Raw genomic sequence first — 17377 nt, 5'->3', positions numbered from 1 at the left:
TTTTCCGAAGACAGAACTGGTGACCTCAGGGGAATTCTTCCGCTTCCGATTTCCGGGGATGAGATGAAAGTCATCCATGTCGGAGGTCGCTTCCACCTCCATCCGTCAAACAGCCCTTAAGGCACGCAACGTTGCCTTTTTGCGCGCTCATCACAAACGGTAACGTTGGTCGTCTGATTGAAAACGTTTTCATCTGCCAAATTGTCAACGGGGCCAGACTCGATCCGCTGGCCGGCTGACAAAATCGACAAAACGGTTGACAACATTAATTTTTCTTATCTGGCCAAGCTGTCAGAAATCTGTTTTGTTTTTGTTTGATTTTGGAATATTTTGTTTTAATGTAAAATAAAAATATACATAATAATATGTACTTTTCTGTTTTTTTTTTCGCTGAAAGTGTATTTTTTGTTGTATTTGGAGTGAAAAAGTGATTTAATTGCAAGCATTTATTGCATACATTGTGAAAAGTTAGAATAACTGGATATAAAGAAAAATCAATCCGATTCACTATACTGGAGCTGTTTCGGATCACAATGATGGACTTATCAAAGGTTAGTGCTCCAAGTTGTCTTTATTGTATTCTATTTAATATTTAAAATTAGAGAAATATGGATTTGAACTATGGTTTTTTTTATTTCTTTCAACTGAAAATACATCAGTAAGTTATTGCAGAAGTCAATTATTTTTTTATATATGTTGATTCAGTTATTTCAAGTTTCATTGAGGGTTTTCTTGGCTTATCAGGAGAAATCCCTAATTTATATATATACATACATATATAAAAAAACTAACAAAAATATATTAAAAAACTTATTCAATTTGACGTAGAAATTCATGGGCATAGTTGTGATTTCTGTTCATCAAAAATCACCTCTAAGTTGTTTACTGCTCAGGGAAAGAATTAAAAACCCTGCACTCGCCTATATCGACATCCGCTTCAAACTGATTGTACTGGTGATTATGTCCGCCGGATGGTAGCCCTGGTCCAGCAGAAATTCGTTCTCGTGCGTGGTAAAGCTATTCCCCCCAAGGCACGTGCACGAGCAAACCGACGTGTCCTCCTCCTCGATCTCCGAGCAGTAGTTCAGATTGCCGCAGGACAGCAACTTCCCGGTGGACTCGCACTCGTAGTTTAGCCCGTCCGCCGATGACTGCATTTCGGCCTCCTCCCGGCGAATGTCCTCCGCGTTCCTGGAAAAATTGAAACATTTACGAGTATTCTATAGAATGCATGAAACGGGTCGGCCTCACATGGTCATGAACCGCAGCACGAGCAAATTGATACTGGCGGCGACCACGGCCAGCCCAAACAGGATAAAGACCAAACTCAGCGCTACGTAGCCAGGTTTGTTGATCAAGGCCTGGTCGTTCTGCAGCGCAACGTAGTCTCCGAATCCGATCGTGGTCAGCGTTACGAAGCAGTAGTAGAAGCTATCAAAGTACGACCATCCCTCATACTTGGAAAACACCGCCGCTCCGGTCGTAATGATAACCGACGACAGCAGTCCCGTGGCCAACATCAAGTTCATCTCGGTGGCCTCGGTCTGCTGGCAGCGCAGATACTTTTTGGCTCGCCGAATCACCACCGACGCGAACTTGTTCAACCGCTCGCCGATACTCTGGAACATGACCAGCCCCAGCGGAATTCCGACCATTGCGTACGCCATGCAGAACGCTTTGCCACCGATCGTGACCGGGGTCGAGTGGCCGTAACCGATCATCGCCAGAACCACCGTTGCGAAGTAAAAAGCGCCGGCGAACTTCCACTGGGGGCCCGCCTTGTGGGGTTTGTTCTCGGTTATGACGATCTCGATCATGTGGTAGTCCTCCGGTGTTATGTTGTATTTGGCCACGAAGTTTGCTTTGACGCCTGCAATGCAAGTGGGATGGTTATGGATTAAAGTAGCAGGCAAATTTCAACATCCAACAACCGGAGTCGGCTAATTATGAACAAATTTGTATGGGAGTTGTTGTTGGAGTCTGATTCGGAATATTTTTTCGCTGCCTAATTTTTGATTGTCGAGCTCGTATATGACCCCACCACTGCTCTAAAGTGATTTAGAATAATTTGAATTTGGCGGACAATAATTACTCAATTTTTTTGTTTAAATGAAGCTGCAGAACACAAATTGAATGTTTGCGAAGTCCATCGGAAACCATCGGATAATCGAACTCCAGATAATAGAAACTTCGGATAATCATGGTTCAAGATAAACGAGTGTGGCTAGTGTTTTTTTTCTTGAAACTAAAAGTCAAATAGCTATACATTTCATTTAAAAATTTAAAGTACTTTTCGATTGCAAATTTGGATTGTACACCCATTTTCAGAGTCGAGAGAATCGTTCCCTCAAAATTTATTGAGGGCTCAGTGCCAAAATCGAAAGACTAATGCTATAAATCTCATATAAATCTCCAACAAGTGTCATACATTAACATCTGATCACTCCTTAGTAGCCAAGCTGTGGTGGCCGAGGCAGTTAAGTTTTGGGTTAGTCTGTCAAAGGTCTCTGGTTCAATTCCCGTAGACGACACTTTTGGTTTTTTTTTGTTTAGACGGATGAACTGTTTCTTTTTTTGCAAATGAACTCCGAGGGAATAATTATTTTGTCCATCTCGAGCTTTGTTCTCCGTGTCCGTGAATGGTACCACTATTCTCTCGAATCGAGGCCATTATTCTCTCGGACGTTGCTGCGCAGTTTTGGGTGTACTCTCGAAAATTAATTGTCCACACTTTTCATTAAGTCAGAAGTTGCCGTTTTTGGTCCGTTAGAACATATAAATCATAAAGTTCTTCAAATTTGAGTGCTAGATTGCCATTCCGAAATGCATTTTTTCATCACTGTCATTTTGGACAACATCTTCTATTTAAAACTTTCAAAGCACTTTAGAGCATTTTTGGGATCATTTAAGCCCATTAAGATTCAATTAAATTGAAGTGAACTTTTTCAAGGACTTGGGTTTGGACTGTATTCTTCTCATTATCACCTACAATGTTGCTGAAGATACAATACCGATCAGTTCCCATAAATATATTCTGCAAAATTGCCAAATCTGCACCGATTTCATGGCCTAGTTTGGCTGCAAAAAAACGCCTACTTTGATTGAAAACAAAATAATATAAATTATCAGTTACGGAGCTTTTTTGAAATGGTCCTATAAACATATGAAACACAAAAGCTTTAGGACCTTTAAAAAAACTCTGGTTTTTAAAATGTTAGTTCAAATGAAATTCTATGGTGAATAATAATGAATAATAATAATGAATGATGTTATAACATTTTGACATTTTAATATATAATGCGTGGAAGTGGGGGTTTCATTTAATGGCCTATCTACAATCACTTAACTTAGAAAATTTCACTTAGCTTAGGAGTTTGAATCAATGGAAATGAATCTGATCTTCTACAATGAAAAGGAATAAAATTAGAAACTTGACGTATGGTTTGGAAAATTTCAAAATCTACGGTAAGTTGACGTTTCCATATCAAAGGTAAACAAACAACTGCATAGCAACGTATATCAGCCCAGCAAATTTTCTAAGTTGATTGTGGATGACGGCCGTAAGATGTGTACATTTTCTAAGTTTTACTTTACTTAACTATTCTAAGCTAAGTGATTGTAGATAGGCCATAAGGGGTTACATACACTCAACCCCCGGTGGTTGGTCACTTTTTCGTTTGACACTTTTTTAGTTTGTACCCCGTTGGTTGGTCAAAGTCAAACTAAAAAGTGACGAACTGTCACTTTTTACACGGCGCTCACGCACACTATCAAAACAAACGTTTGGTAGTGTGTGTGAACTCCGTGTAAAAGGGGTGTCAAACTAAAACGTGACCCCGTTCGTTTGACAACAGTTGGTGTCAAACCATCGGGGTTTGAGTGTACATGTAAATCGTCAAAAATGTCAGAGGTTGGTATGGGCACACATTTAATTTTTTTTAAATCTTTTTGCAGGGCATTAAATTATACATTTTCATCTGTTAACAAAATAAATATGAAGATATTTGTATGTAGCATTGCCGAGATATAGCTATTTTATGTTAGCAGTTTCAAAAAACGGGTGCCACGATCAGAGCTGAAAATGTCAGGGGTCCTGACGCGAAAATCGGCGACGCATACACGATTTTATCAGATCCATTCACTGAACCGCAAAACCGTGACATAAACAAACCCGATTCAGTCGTGAGTGCCCTAGCTCACTGAGCAGCTGCAATGCGAGGCAGTAGTCGACCAACGCTCATTCGACGTTGCACGCACACACATAAAGAAACAAGTTTTTACACAAAAAGTTGGCATTTATGCGTGGAAATGTAATTTTGAATATAAGTTATGGTTGTTTTAACTGTTTTGCACAGTCTAGAACCATTTAATTGTTTAAAAATAGTCAAAATAGTGTTTAGAGAGGATTTTACTAGTCAGTCATACGACACGAATTGAGTGAGTGTACACCCTTACCAAAAATCATGATTTTTTGAGTTCCAAATCCCACTTTTCATACGATTTTTTGAGTTCAGGTACTACAACCATAAAAATGGTTATATGAGTTGAACTGAAAAAATCGTATGAAAAGTGGGATTTGGAACTCAAAAAATCATGATTTTTGCTCATTTTTTCACGTCTTTCATTCTCCAGCAGCCGACCGGCACGAGTCAGGCGGCAGTGGTTGAACGGACTCAGTAGGCTTACAGTCACATGCTAGCAGTGAACTGACATTTTGGTTTGCTTCATATGTACGCTGGGTTGGAAACATTTTGCAGGCCTGGCCACTTTGACCAAATCGGCTCAAAATTTTGGTGAAGACTCGTTGAACCGGTCCAGTGTGCATGATGAGCCCAATTTTCAAAAACTTAATTTAAAAAAAAGATAAAAATATTTTTATATTTTTCAAATAAAAAACTACAGTTTTTGATTTTTGTATTTTTTAAAAAAGCAAAATTTTAAAATCGGGCTTCGTCATGCACACGGGATATGTCTTGCGAGTCTTCACCCAAAATTTCAGCCAATTTGGTTTATACCATCTCGAGATATCGTGGCACCCGTAAATCAACTCGGTGTTTAGAGAAAAACGTTCACAAATTTTGACAGTTCGCTTTGAGCATGGCAAAATTGTGAACTTAAATCGTCTCTTACTCAGTTCAGTCACGAAACATCTTCATGAATCTTTCAGGAGTGATTAAAAATCATGTTTTTAGTGAATTTATTGAATTTTCTGTAATATGAAATTTTGTGATTTTCTACATGTATGTAACCCCTTAAAGACCCCCAAAACGGTGTTATTTCCACTCCAAAATGTTCATAATATTGACATTTAGCTGAATTAAAAGTTTCAACAATAAGTTTAGATAAGTTTTATATATAATTTCCAGGGTTTTATAAACTTTTATACTACTTAATATTCAATCCAAATTATTTTTTTAATCAGTGACGGATGATATGGAGTTTGGAAACTGGAGTAACGGTGATATATCAACGAATAATCCTAAAAAAATATCAAATTATTCGCTCTACAGCATTGCCTTGGCGTTCTCGTTTGCGAGATTCTTACTCGAAACTAAGTGTCCGAAGGCTTGATTGTTGAGGGCAGTGTTGAAAATCCGACGACTATGATTAATTTGGCGATTAATCGCTGCCTGTTACACCTCACGAATAAGACTGCTGAGAATAATCTTTATTCTCAAATTGCCACGACTAGCTGTCATTCGTCAAGAGTGCAGACGATGATTGTGACAACCCATGACTGTGTCCGACTAAGTGTCCGAAGGCTTGATTGTTGAGGGCAGTGTTGAAAATCCGACGACTATGATTAATTTGGCGATTAATCGCTGCCTGTTACACCTCACGAATAAGACTGCTGAGAATAATCTTTAAGCTAAGAACAAGATTGTCCGTTCGACGCAGTGGTGAACGCAGAACGCTGTGCCAGTTAGATTTTTCCTTCAACTGTCAGTCGAACAATCTGCAGGGGTTGCTTTGTTCAATGGTCGATGACTGGCAGGCTATGATGACAGGCGCAAAATTTTGCGTTTGCGTTCAGGCCTGACGGACAATCTTGTTCTTACCTTTATTCTCAAATTGCCACGACTAGCTGTCATTCGTCAAGAGTGCAGACGATGATTGTGACAACCCATGACTGCTGGTGTTAAATGGGGAAAATTATAATCAGATCGCAGCAAGTCGACGACTAAACCCAATCATTGAAATTTTTATTCGTCTATGCCACAGCCAGCGATCAAGTGTCAGTCGAGAAAGAAACGATCAAAGCATACTCAGAGGGCCTTTCTTCAGACAATCGTTATTCGCTCGAAGTGATTTTTTTTCAACCTTGGTTGAGGCATTTGCAAACCTCTTTTTACACCATAGCTTCCATCTGACGACCTTTGGATTGTGAGTCCAACTGCCTACAAGCGACTCCACCGAGGCAAGTCCTAGGGAGACGACTCCTACACCTGGATTGAGCTAACGACCTAACCAACATTTACTTCCCGTCCGACGGAAGGCGTTATCAGACAAATCTCGTCTCGAAAAATGCCACCGGGACCTTATCTGGGATCGAACCCAGGCCGACTGGGTGAGAGACAACCACGCTTACCCCTACACCACGGGTCCCGGCAAATTTAGTCAACTATTTCAATTGAATTTTATCGAGCTCTTTGCATTTCTCTGCACCTGCTTCTTCTTTACTTTAATTAAATACATTTATGGTTAATAATGATAACCATGGTTAAGTGCAACATTCATTATTTTAACTGAAAACAGATCTTGTTGCGAATTTAAATTTAAAAGAAACAAATCCCGTTGTTATGGCCCCAATTCGAGAAATTCTGTTCAAATGATGAGCAATTGGAGGGTACATGAACTTTATCTTTTTACGGCGACAATTTCACTATCACGTCACGATAATCACCGTGCGTGACATCCCACACTCACAGCCGATAATCGGGGCTGTCATATTTGGTCGTTTGCTTTATATGACTGGCGACCTGTCTTTTTATACTTACTTTTAAGAAACTCCCACCGCCGGGCTTCTGTTTCCGACTCGAGGGCATCAAACACGGCCGCCCCAATTAGCAGATAGGTGAACGTGCAAACCACCAGCGAAAGTGTACGAATATTTTGGCGCTTCATCGTGGGGCAACAATTTTATTAATCGATTGGAAGAATATTGTTTGGCTATTTTTGGTGCATATTTCGTCAAGAATAAATTTAAGTTGGAAGTATTTTGCACTATTGCGGTATTTGGTCCCAGCACAATATTCCTTAATTTTCTTCGATAACTGCTTAAAAATTGTTTTAATTATATTGCAAAGTTGGCATCGTGGGAGGTACAATCAAGTTACAGGAAGATAATTCGTCTAAATTTGCAAAATTATCAGCAAATTGACTTTTTCACCAGCAAAATACTTCACACTTTTCACTTGTACTTTGTTGCTGGTGAAAATTTGCCCCCCCTTCTTTGTATCATCATCTGTCAGGATAACGAAAAATGACAGTGGAAAGGACATTTGCGTTTTCCGCGGAGAGAGTCGTCTGGGATAAAGCTTGGGCTCTCGCGCGGATAAGTCTCCTCGGAGGGTTTATTTTGATTCCCGGTGCACGTGCTACGCGTGCCCACGTGCGAGAGAAACTGCATACGCGTGCAGCATGAGAGTGTGCCGCGTGTTGATTTTTGCGAGGCACTATAAATAGAATTAAATTGTATTTTTTTTACCCTTAGGTTATACACTATTTGAAGATCATTAAATTCATTTTGAAGAAAAATCTGAATGGTATGTAAACGATAAATTACGAGCAATTCTAGCTCAAATCAGGAATTTTTCTGGTACTTTTGTACCCGACCCTCTCCGATTTCAATGAAACTTTGTAGACATGTTATCCTAGGCATATATAAGCCATTTTTGTGTATATGGAGCCAATAGTACTCGAAAATAACATTTGAGAAGGGCGTAAGTTATTTTTTTTTGTATTTTTAAAAATTACTGTATCTCGAAGCCGTTGCGTCGTATCAAAAAGTGGTTAAAAACAAACTTGTAGGAAATTGGACGGGCTTTCTGAAAAAAAAAAAAAAAAATACACTGAAACAAAAATACACGCCACATCTATGAGATTTTTGGATTTTTAAGTCTAAAACTTATATTTAAAGGTCACGATTTTTTTTGTTCAAAATTTTTGATGAAATAGCCTAAAAAATAACCAAAAGACTGACGAAAAATGCAGGATGGTATGTCTCTCCTAAAAAAATGCAAAAATCATTTACTAAAACTGTTTTTTTGAAAAGTGGTCTAAACGTCAAAGTTTTTGAAAACCGGTTGTGGGAATCGATTTTCCAGACAATTTTACATAAAGTCTCCATATTGACCATTGTCCTATGTCCAATCCTTGGGAAGATACAGCGGTTTTAAAAATGAACATGTTGAAAAAACGGGTTTGGCAGTTTTTGGCAATTTCTATATGACAGACTTGGTTTTTCAGTCTCGTAAATATTTTTACCGGAAAGCTCGTCCAATTTCCCACAAGTTAGCCTTGTACGTAATTTGGTGAAAATTTTGAGTATTTTCATAAAATTATAAAATTATAAATCGAGATCAATTGCATTGCAATAAAAAAACATTGAGTATTTTTTCTAAATTATTTCCTACCACTTGAAAATCATATTAAAACAACAGCAAAAATTGAGGAATTTTTCGAAAATGCGTAGTTTTGAAAATTTTGAGTGTTTGAAAAAATTGTATCATCTCGAAACGTATAAAAGGTTCCTGATTATTTAATACCCAGACTGTCAATATTCAGTATTTTTTTGCATATTTGCAGTGTAATTTGTAATTTGCGTATACAGTCTATTGAAACACTCATAAAGCTCAAGAAACATAGCATTTTTGTAATATACAGGAAAAAAAAGTTTTCTTTTGTAAATATTTTAATGTTACATTTATTGAATTCACTTTTGAACAGCAATGTTATGGTTTGTTATCATATTGAAGCACAATTTAATTACTGATTTTCATGAAATTTTTAAAGATACCGTCATCTGGGGTGAATCGAAACTACAGTCTGAATAGGGACATCAGTGTTTAGAGCACTGAAATGTTTTAAATTTGGAAATGGAAAATGGAAAAATCAAAATACTGTGGTCTAACTTGTTTAAAACTGCTGCCCCAATTCGCCCCATGTGTCCCAATTCACCCCAGTTGACGGTAGTCATTTTTGGAAATTCTGTATTGTTGGGATCGGCAACCATATTAATTATTAAATTTCCTGTCCATTACTTGCGGGAACATCCGAAATAGATGACAAACATTAGTTCAGTCAGGCCTACTGCGTTAAAGTATTCGAATAAAAACAGATTCTGTGAACAGGCTCACATTCCACAGAAGCAACAGGAGAGGAAAGATTTGTTGACATCGAGATCGAATTAGAGTGGAATTATTGATAAACGCTCCAAGAAGATAAGCCAAGGATCAGCGTCGTAATAATGAGCAAAGGTTGACAGTTCTCGAAAACTACTCCAGTGTAGAGTGTTGAAAACAAAAAAGATAAGAGTGATGGGGTCTTTGTTCGGATCTCAACGAAAAAGAAAGCTCCGACTTCCTAATCAAACATTTTATTGACTGTGTGTACTGAATTATCTTACATAAGATTACGCTTACTTTTCTGTCTTGAACTATCACGACAATCTTCGGGCTCTTCCAAACATTCTTCCCTTGAGCCGAGAGCACACGTTCGGCGGCACCACTAAGTATCAACAGGAAATTAGTCGAGGAGAAATGGTTTTTGTAGAACACAAAATGAAAAAGGTTCAGCGGAGTCTAATCGGAGTGGCTTCTTTAATTTACAAGATGTTGGTTTTATTTCAGCTTATTTATATCACGTTAATCTCTCTCGATTTAGCACAAACATAAGAATTTCGGAATCCATTCAGTGCCACTCCGGCGCGCCTATTGAGAGTCTTGAATTTACATGTGGTTCTTGTCGAACAGGAACTCGGCCAGCTTCCTGCCCTCCTTCGGGGCGTCGTCGCTGCCGGTCATCTTTCGCAGGGTGGCGATCTTTTCGGCCAGTTCGCGCTGTCCCTTGTGCTGCTCGTCCAGGTACTCTCCGGTCAGGTAGTCAACCAGCTGTATCGGGGAGAAATTACGGGATTAGTTCTGGAAGGGTTCGATTGAGACGCATGGGTTGATCTTACGTGGTAGTCGTTCTTGTCTCCCTCGCAGGTCTTGATCAGGTTACGAATGCTGAGCGTGACTTCCTGCTCCTTCTTCAGGGCATCCTCCAGAGCGGACAATCCGCTGGTGGCGGCCGGGACCTTGTAGCTCTAAAATTAATAAAAAAATAATCATTAGAATTCGTTCGACTCGCGATCGCGATCTTCAACTCACATAGTCCAGCTGGAAGGTGTTCTTGTTGACCGGTTCCTTTCCGCGCATCAGGGCGTACTCGATCAGCTTGATGCCGTGCTCGCGCTCCTCGCCGGCAGCGTGGAAGAAGAATTTCTCGAAGCCGGGCAGGTTGATCTTCTCCTGGGCAAAGTAGGCGGCGTACTTGAGGTACACGATCGACGCGTCAAACTCCTTCTTGATCTGGCCGTGCAGCGCGTCCACGCAGCTCCGGTGCAGGTCGTCCCACACGTATTCGCGCTCCAGCTCAACGCCTGGAAAATGGGGATTTAGCATTTTTATTAGTTGTTTACAGTGAGATCATTACAGTTTAGACTCGATTATACGAAGTCCTTGGAATATTTTTTCTTCGAATGATTGAATCTCCGATTATCCCAAGGACAGGATAGGACTATTATTGATGCTCCAATTTTTCAACTGGATATGGGAAAGTCTCCGCGCTATCCTCAAGTAAGTTTCGCTTGGAGTTGGACGGTTTTTAGGTAGGTGAATGGTCTTAGGAGTCACCCTAGGCGAATGGTAACGACCGTTTGCATTGTTGTTCAAATTCTTCCTGTGTTCTAACTGCTATTGTCAAAAGTGAAAAATCAAAATTACAAAATAAACAAACATTTTCTCCAAGATTAGATTTTCCTAGGAGAAATTGAACTTCGTATAATCGAAACTTCGATAGTCGAGTCTTTCTAATAGATCCCTATTAATTCCAAATATTTTTATTCGTGCATGTTTCAAAACTTTTGAATGACAAATGACAAAATTGCATAACAATTACAGTAGTTGTTCGGTAACTGGGCGTTGTTTAACTGGGCTGCTTTTTAACTGGGCGCTCGATAACTGGGCCGTAGCCCAGTTAAAAAGCAGACTAACGTCACAAAACCAAAACAAACCGAAATCACCGAGGGGTAATGGATGCAAAAATCATGGTCAACAAATAAAAAAACTTTTTTCAAACTTTTATGTAATTTCAAGTCACAATTAAAGAAATATGAAAAGTAATCATTGTAAACAAATTTGAGTAACTTTTATTTATAAATTTCATCAAATAAATATTATGCATCGGTAGTCCCCTCGTTATTTTTCGTTCAGCCCAGTTAGCGAACAGCATTCGATGACTGGGCTACGTTCTCAGCCCAGTTACCGAACAACTACTGTAATAAGTTTGCAACACGTCGCGTATTCCTATAAGGTTATTTGATTTTTGCTCTGAAACAAATCAAATTTTCATTTCAGTAAAGAGCATTTGAAGGACGTGCAGATATAGTTTATTGCATTTTTGTATTTGATTTTTCGTAAATTGATCGAGAACCGATCGAAAAAAGGCTTTATTTGCAAGTGGCGTCCTAAAACTTTCAATACTGATCCGAGATATTGAAGAAATAGGAAAGGAAAATTGTGAACAAATATCAAAAAAAATATTCTAAACTTGATACCGTAAACTGGGGTGACTTTGATAGGATTTCAATTTGTTTTTAGAATATTTTCCAACAGGTAAGGTTTTTCTCAAGATTATTATTTTTAAAACATGTACTGGGGTAGGCCACACAAAGTCCATGCACTATTTTGGAAAAAAACTTCAATAGTGTTTAGAAAAATAGTTACGTTAAAAATTCTTGGTTTTAATTCCGGGGTGACTTTGATAGTCATAGTTTTTCTTGTTAAAATCATATTTAAGATGTTCAAACTTTATTTGTACGTTAATTGTACGTTACGTTACGTTAGTTTGTAAGAAAAAAAAATCAATGTTTATATTAAGTTTACTAAGTTTATAAGCTTTTTAACAAAATACATATAAATTTTAGGTAAAATTTTTAAAAAGTCGGAATTTTGCCTGAAATTTATTAAAAATAGTTTTGTTTATAATATTATCGATTTATATTGCATTTTATACTGAATTCGAAGCACGAATCATAAGTTTTCACATTTTACATGAAATTTGTTCAACTGAATTTGCCTATAAATTTGGAGATTTTTTTAAATTGTGTTTCAAAAACACATATTATTTATTATTTACAAACTTATTTAACCTTCTCCTAGTGGAAAATTGTCCAAAGAATCCGAAAATGCATTCCGTTTTCTGATTCAAAATCAAGTTCATTGAGAAAATCATGACACTTTGAGAAGTTTAAAATAATGACTTTCATCCACATTTTCTTAACTATAGTTAACTAACTTTATAAACTTTTCAAAAATTTATGAAAAGTTCTTCATGAGGTACTTTGAACACTTCTCTACCACGGTCAGTATGTTTCTGAACCATTCCTTACGTATTTTAATTGTACTCTTCATTTTGCGGAAAAATCGCAAACCTATCAAAGTCACCCCGGCTATCAAAGTCACCCCGTTTTACGGTACAACATTATATGGAGCAGTTTCTAGCATCAAATGATTAACCGGACATCAATTTGGCAAACTACTTCAGCATTGCTCAAAATTGCCCAACAATAGAACAATGTCCGCATCGTTTAACTTCCTCACACTGCTGTCACACAGAAAGTTTCGCTTTCATTGCACTTGTCCCCAACCGGAGAGTGCTGCCAACCTTAGGCACCGGTTCAAACTTTGCCCGGAAACCCCATTTCTAACTGGGACTATAGGGTAACTCAACACTCAAGCTATCAGACAAAGAACTCTCTGTTCCTCGTATAAGTGTGAGCGACTGCTACTCATCGGAAAGCAATGTCTCGCGATCGATGCGACGATGTTACGACAAATGGGGAGGAAAAAAAAAACAACAGAATTTCGTCTTTGGACAAATTACGTCGTAATTGCACTGATTTTCATGTGACAAGAGAAATGAAGGGAAACTTACCAGTTTGCTGGGCCATGGCCGGTTCCTGGTAGAAGGACAGGACGGCGACGGCAATGGCTACGATTCCGACGAAAATCGACTTCATCATTGTTTGTTACACTTGTAGTCTTGTTGGCTTTCCGAAAGTATATCTGCAACGAAACGCACGAAACGCGTTAGAAGCTGCGTATTCTTCGAGAACAGCACACTCACTGGTTGTTCTAAGGGTTCAACAAGCCTTCGACAGCGATGTGGTCAACCTTTATACACACTGGCACAGAAGGTGACGACGGGCTCGAAGACGGAATAGTTGGAAACTCACTGTTTTGCTTCCACCTCTCTCGGTGTCCGGTACTGGTATGACTTGACTCTACTCACCAGGCTGGTCATTTATCGACAAGGTCTGGCACTCACAACGGCTCGATGGTAGTGGTGAGATAACCACGCTCTCACGCGCTTAGGACATGGTTGTTCCAGAAAAATATGGTTTTGCACACGAACCTCTTCTACTCGTACTGGCCAACCATATCGTGGCAGTGTACGGATAGACAGTCTGGATGACTAAACGTGTCCGGACACGCTGCTCTGTACGCGGGGGACAAAGCGACTCTCACCAACACCTACAGCGAACGTTCGTTGCCGTGTGTGGTCGGCCACAAAAGTATAAGCGGCTGCAACGAGTACCGTCACAACAGATCAGATATTCAAGTAAGTTGGACGTAGTCCCGTGGTGTTGTGCTTCAGCTTCTTACCTCCATCGTATATTCCACAGCAAGCTGATTTTGTCGGATCGAGAAGATTCACAAAATCGTGCGCCTAAGGAATTCCAGTCAAGTGGATATTCGAGTCGAGTCCTAATCAACTACCTTTTCCGTGTGTAGTAACAAAAAAACAGCGTTCAACATCATGAAGTACACCCTGCTCGCTGTTGCCCTAGTGGCTGGCATTTGCCTTGCTCAAGCTGACGACGGCTGCGGTAAGTCCTTGAGTTCGGAACTCACAACGGGGTACAGCATCCACTGAGTGATGCAAAACTTGCTTATTTCCCCTGTAGAAACCAACGCCGTCAACTGCAACGCCCTCTTCTCCTCGGTGTCCCATGCCGAGCGCGATCTGGAGATCTTCACCAACCAACAGCTGGAGAAATCGTTCGACTTCCTGCTGCTCTCGTACGTCTTCGACCAGTACAAGCTGGACCGTCCCGGCTTCGAGAAGCTGTACCGTACGCTGTCGGACAAGGCCTGGGAAGACACCCAGGGACTCATCAAGTACCGCAGCAAGCGTGGCCTGGTCGTCGAGCTGAACGGGCTCCAGAACGCGACCGACAATGTGCTCGAAACGCGCACCCTCAAGACCATGAACCGTGGCGTCCTGCTGAACACCGACGAGATGGGCTCGCTCAAGCTGGCTCTGGCCTACGAGAAGGCGCTTGCCTCGGAGAGCCACCGCATCCACAAGAAGATCTCGCACGCCCACGGTGAAGGTCAGGTGTACGATCCCGATGTAGCCCACTACCTGGACGAGAAGATCATCGAGTACCAGAGCGGTGTGATCCGTGACCTGACCGGACACATCCACAACCTGCAGGCCATCCTGGGCGAGTCGACCCGTGACCTGGGTCTGCACATGTTTGACGAATACTTGGCCAAGGCTTAGTAATCGCCGAGTAGAGAGCGCGTTGTATTCCTAAGAAGTGATCACTTGTATATCAATAAAGAAAATTAAACGGATAAAGATTGTAGACTTGTACAACTGATGACGCATTCCCCCCGAGTTGAACTTTGTCCTCCAACAATCGTGTACAGTTTGACGGCAGAGAAAGTTCAGCTGTTGCAGTTTTCCGCCTCGTAATAGGAGAGTTGTTGAAAGTGCTGAACTTGTTGTAAAACCATGTCTGAGAATTGCATCAATGATGATAAGACGAGGGGACTACAGTATGACTTGTTCAAAATTATCAGCCGTACGTGAATCTGGGCTTATCATAATAAACAATCAGAAATGTTAAGTCCCTGAAGGTGTGTGCGTGTGTGACTGACTGGTTTGAGGTATTTTTCTGATTATAAAATTACCGAATAGTGAAAAAACATTAAAGTTTGTCAGTTTAAGACTTATTATTTGCAAATGTTTTGACAGACACTTGCATTGCTCACTTCCTATTAGGATATTTTATTACATGACATCAATTTTAAACGCTTGTTCAAATCCAACGTCAAAGTGCGGGGAACTCATAACTTTAACTGCCCTTCTGAAGTGACGTAATGTGTGTGTGTGCGTGTGTGCACCAACCAAACGGGACCACGCGGCCGCTTCTTACAAAATGAGTTGTTTCCATGTAGTTTTTAGATCTACATTCTATGCATGCAAATAACTCGCATAGGCATTTGGAAGGTGTTAGCTCTGCCGAGCTGGCTAGCCGAGCGCGAGGTACTTCAGCTTTATCGACAAGCCCCGCCCAAAAGAACGTTTGCATCAATCGGATTCAAACGTTATATAGAACTTCCGAACCCATTTTAATCACACTAAGCCGTTCGACCAATTCTCATCACTTTTGCCGTTTTCCGCTGTTAAATCAACATTTTTAGATGTTTCAACAATGATTAGTTGCTTGCTCACTCTTATTTGAGCTATTTATTACTTTGGAGCAGTCAAAAACACTTTATGAAAGCTGTAATTCATGATCAAAGTGCTGATAGGCCGATAATAGAAATAAGCTTAGAAAGGGAATAGTTCCCCTAGTTGGTAGTAACAGTATTCCTAATTCCAGTTGTAGCTCACCAAATCGCGATGGCCTAGTGGTTAGCATTTTTGCTTACCGATCCAAAGGACGGGGGATCGAACCCCGACTCGAGCGACTTTGATTTTTGGTTCATGTTCAGAGTTTCAAGATTTATATTTCCTATACTTTCTCGTTAGAAGCAGATGAGAATCGAACCCAGGACCATTCACTTACAAAGCGAACACCGTAACCAGTCAGCCACGGCCGCTCCTACTGCCCTTCTGAAGTGACGTAATGGCCCAAAAAATGTGCTGAGAAGTTCATTGTACACTCAAAGTAAAAAGTATCCTTTTTTCAAGTTCACCCGTCGTCACCCTTTAAAAGGGTATCGAAAATGTACATACCCTTTCAAAAGGGTGACGCCGGTTGAACTTTAAAAAAGGATAGAAAGTATCCTTTTAGAGGATTGAAAGTACCCCTTTGAGGGATACTTCTGACTTTGAGTGTAACACTCGGATTACTTTTTATTATTTTAATGCAAAAAAAAAAAAGTTGACAAGACAACATTTTTCGATAAATCAACTATGGACCCCTTGGAAAGAGCTGGCTGGACCGCGAGGGTAATTTTTCAAAATTAATTTAAAAGATCCATTTTAAACTCTTAAATATTAAATATTTAGAGATGGTATTATTTACTACTTAGAAATGACATTGAATTTAATCGTTTCTAACGCGTTTTAAAGTATTAACATATGATCAGATAATTGGGTCCTAAAATGAAGCTTAGATTGCTGATATTTTTGTTTACAGCGATAATGCTTATTTTTCTAAGTACAATGACCCTTTGTACGACCACAAAGAGTTTAAAATGGATTTTTAAATCAATTTTGAAAAATTAACCTCGCGGTCCTTCTTGACAGAAAAGCTCCTACTTGACAGCTCGTTCCAAGGGGACCATAGTTGATCCATCGAAAAAATGTTGTCTTGTCAAATTTTTTTTTGAGTTAAAATGAAAAAAAAAAGAACAGAAATGGTTTTTAATCGTGTTTTTTATTGTTGTACATAAAAATTGACACAGGGCTTTAGTACCCAATTGTAATGTTTTTCAAGGTGAGCTAATATTGGAAAAAATCCAATTGGGTACTAAAGCTCTATGTCAATTTTTATGTACAACGGTAAAAAACACGATTAAAAACCATTTCTGATCACTATTTTTCATTTTAATGCAATTTTTTTTTAAGGACAACATTTTTTCGATGGATCAACTATGGTCCCCTTGGAACGAGCTGTCAAGTAGGAGCTTTTCTGTCAAGAAGGACCGCGAGGTTAATTTTTCAAAATTGATTTAAAAATCCATTTTAAACTCTTTGTGGTTGTACAAAGGGTCATTGTACTCAGAAAAATAAGCTTTATCGCTGTAAACAATAATATCAGCAATCTATGCTTCATTTTAGGACCCAATTGTAACTGTCTGCAAACTTA

General features: G+C 39.6%; 3 protein-coding genes across 4 annotated transcripts; 1 reads left to right on the top strand and 2 right to left on the bottom strand.

The window, feature by feature from the left end:
- Nucleotides 1-655: 655 nt before the first annotated feature.
- On the bottom strand, nucleotides 656-7459 carry LOC6035543 (potassium channel subfamily K member 9). The gene is made up of 3 exons (XM_001845649.2): nucleotides 6999-7459; nucleotides 1252-1870; nucleotides 656-1191 (listed from the first exon to the last, which is right to left on the bottom strand). The coding sequence occupies exons 1-3, from the start codon at nucleotides 7123-7125 to the stop codon at nucleotides 921-923; spliced, it is 1017 nt and encodes a 338-aa protein (XP_001845701.1). The 5' UTR covers nucleotides 7126-7459; the 3' UTR covers nucleotides 656-920.
- A 2123-nt stretch (nucleotides 7460-9582) lies between these two features.
- LOC6035542 (ferritin subunit) lies at nucleotides 9583-13647 on the bottom strand. 2 transcript variants are annotated; one of them, XM_038255280.1, is made up of 5 exons: nucleotides 13502-13647; nucleotides 13201-13331; nucleotides 10374-10645; nucleotides 10181-10309; nucleotides 9583-10112 (listed from the first exon to the last, which is right to left on the bottom strand). In XM_038255280.1, exons 2-5 carry the CDS (start codon nucleotides 13286-13288, stop codon nucleotides 9951-9953), a joined length of 651 nt encoding a protein of 216 aa, XP_038111208.1. In that variant the 5' UTR covers nucleotides 13289-13331; nucleotides 13502-13647; the 3' UTR covers nucleotides 9583-9950. The 2 variants fall into 2 exon arrangements, with proteins under 2 accessions (XP_038111208.1, XP_001845700.1); XM_001845648.2 differs by having other exon boundaries at nucleotides 13393-13554.
- A 204-nt stretch (nucleotides 13648-13851) lies between these two features.
- LOC6035538 (soma ferritin) lies at nucleotides 13852-14909 on the top strand. The gene is made up of 2 exons (XM_001845647.2): nucleotides 13852-14155; nucleotides 14234-14909. Exons 1-2 carry the CDS (start codon nucleotides 14086-14088, stop codon nucleotides 14833-14835), a joined length of 672 nt encoding a protein of 223 aa, XP_001845699.1. The 5' UTR covers nucleotides 13852-14085; the 3' UTR covers nucleotides 14836-14909.
- The last annotated feature ends 2468 nt before the right edge of the window (nucleotides 14910-17377 follow it).

The sequence above is a fragment of the Culex quinquefasciatus genome, chromosome 1, assembly GCF_015732765.1.
Source record: "Culex quinquefasciatus strain JHB chromosome 1, VPISU_Cqui_1.0_pri_paternal, whole genome shotgun sequence".
NCBI lineage: Eukaryota > Metazoa > Arthropoda > Insecta > Diptera > Culicidae > Culex > Culex quinquefasciatus.
This window is presented reverse-complemented; position numbering and strand designations above follow the sequence as displayed.

What these genes read in the sequence shown, in the direction of transcription:
- LOC6035543 (XM_001845649.2), bottom strand. Translation starts at nt 7,125, where the DNA reads ATGAAGCGCCAAAATATTCGTACACTTTCGCTGGTGGTTTGCACGTTC. An exon ending in GCGGTGGGAGTTTCTTAAAA is followed by an intron (nt 1,871 to 6,998) that starts GTAAGTATAAAA and finishes CTTGCATTGCAG; the next exon opens with GCGTCAAAGCAAACTTCGTG. An exon ending in GTGCTGCGGTTCATGACCAT is followed by an intron (nt 1,192 to 1,251) that starts GTGAGGCCGACC and finishes CAATTTTTCCAG; the next exon opens with GAACGCGGAGGACATTCGCC.
- LOC6035542 (XM_038255280.1), bottom strand. Translation starts at nt 13,288, where the DNA reads ATGATGAAGTCGATTTTCGTCGGAATCGTAGCCATTGCCGTCGCCGTC. An exon ending in GGCCATGGCCCAGCAAACTG is followed by an intron (nt 10,646 to 13,200) that starts GTAAGTTTCCCT and finishes CCCATTTTCCAG; the next exon opens with GCGTTGAGCTGGAGCGCGAA. An exon ending in GAGACAAGAACGACTACCAC is followed by an intron (nt 10,113 to 10,180) that starts GTAAGATCAACC and finishes TCCCCGATACAG; the next exon opens with CTGGTTGACTACCTGACCGG.
- LOC6035538 (XM_001845647.2), top strand. Translation starts at nt 14,086, where the DNA reads ATGAAGTACACCCTGCTCGCTGTTGCCCTAGTGGCTGGCATTTGCCTT. An exon ending in TCAAGCTGACGACGGCTGCG is followed by an intron (nt 14,156 to 14,233) that starts GTAAGTCCTTGA and finishes TTTCCCCTGTAG; the next exon opens with AAACCAACGCCGTCAACTGC.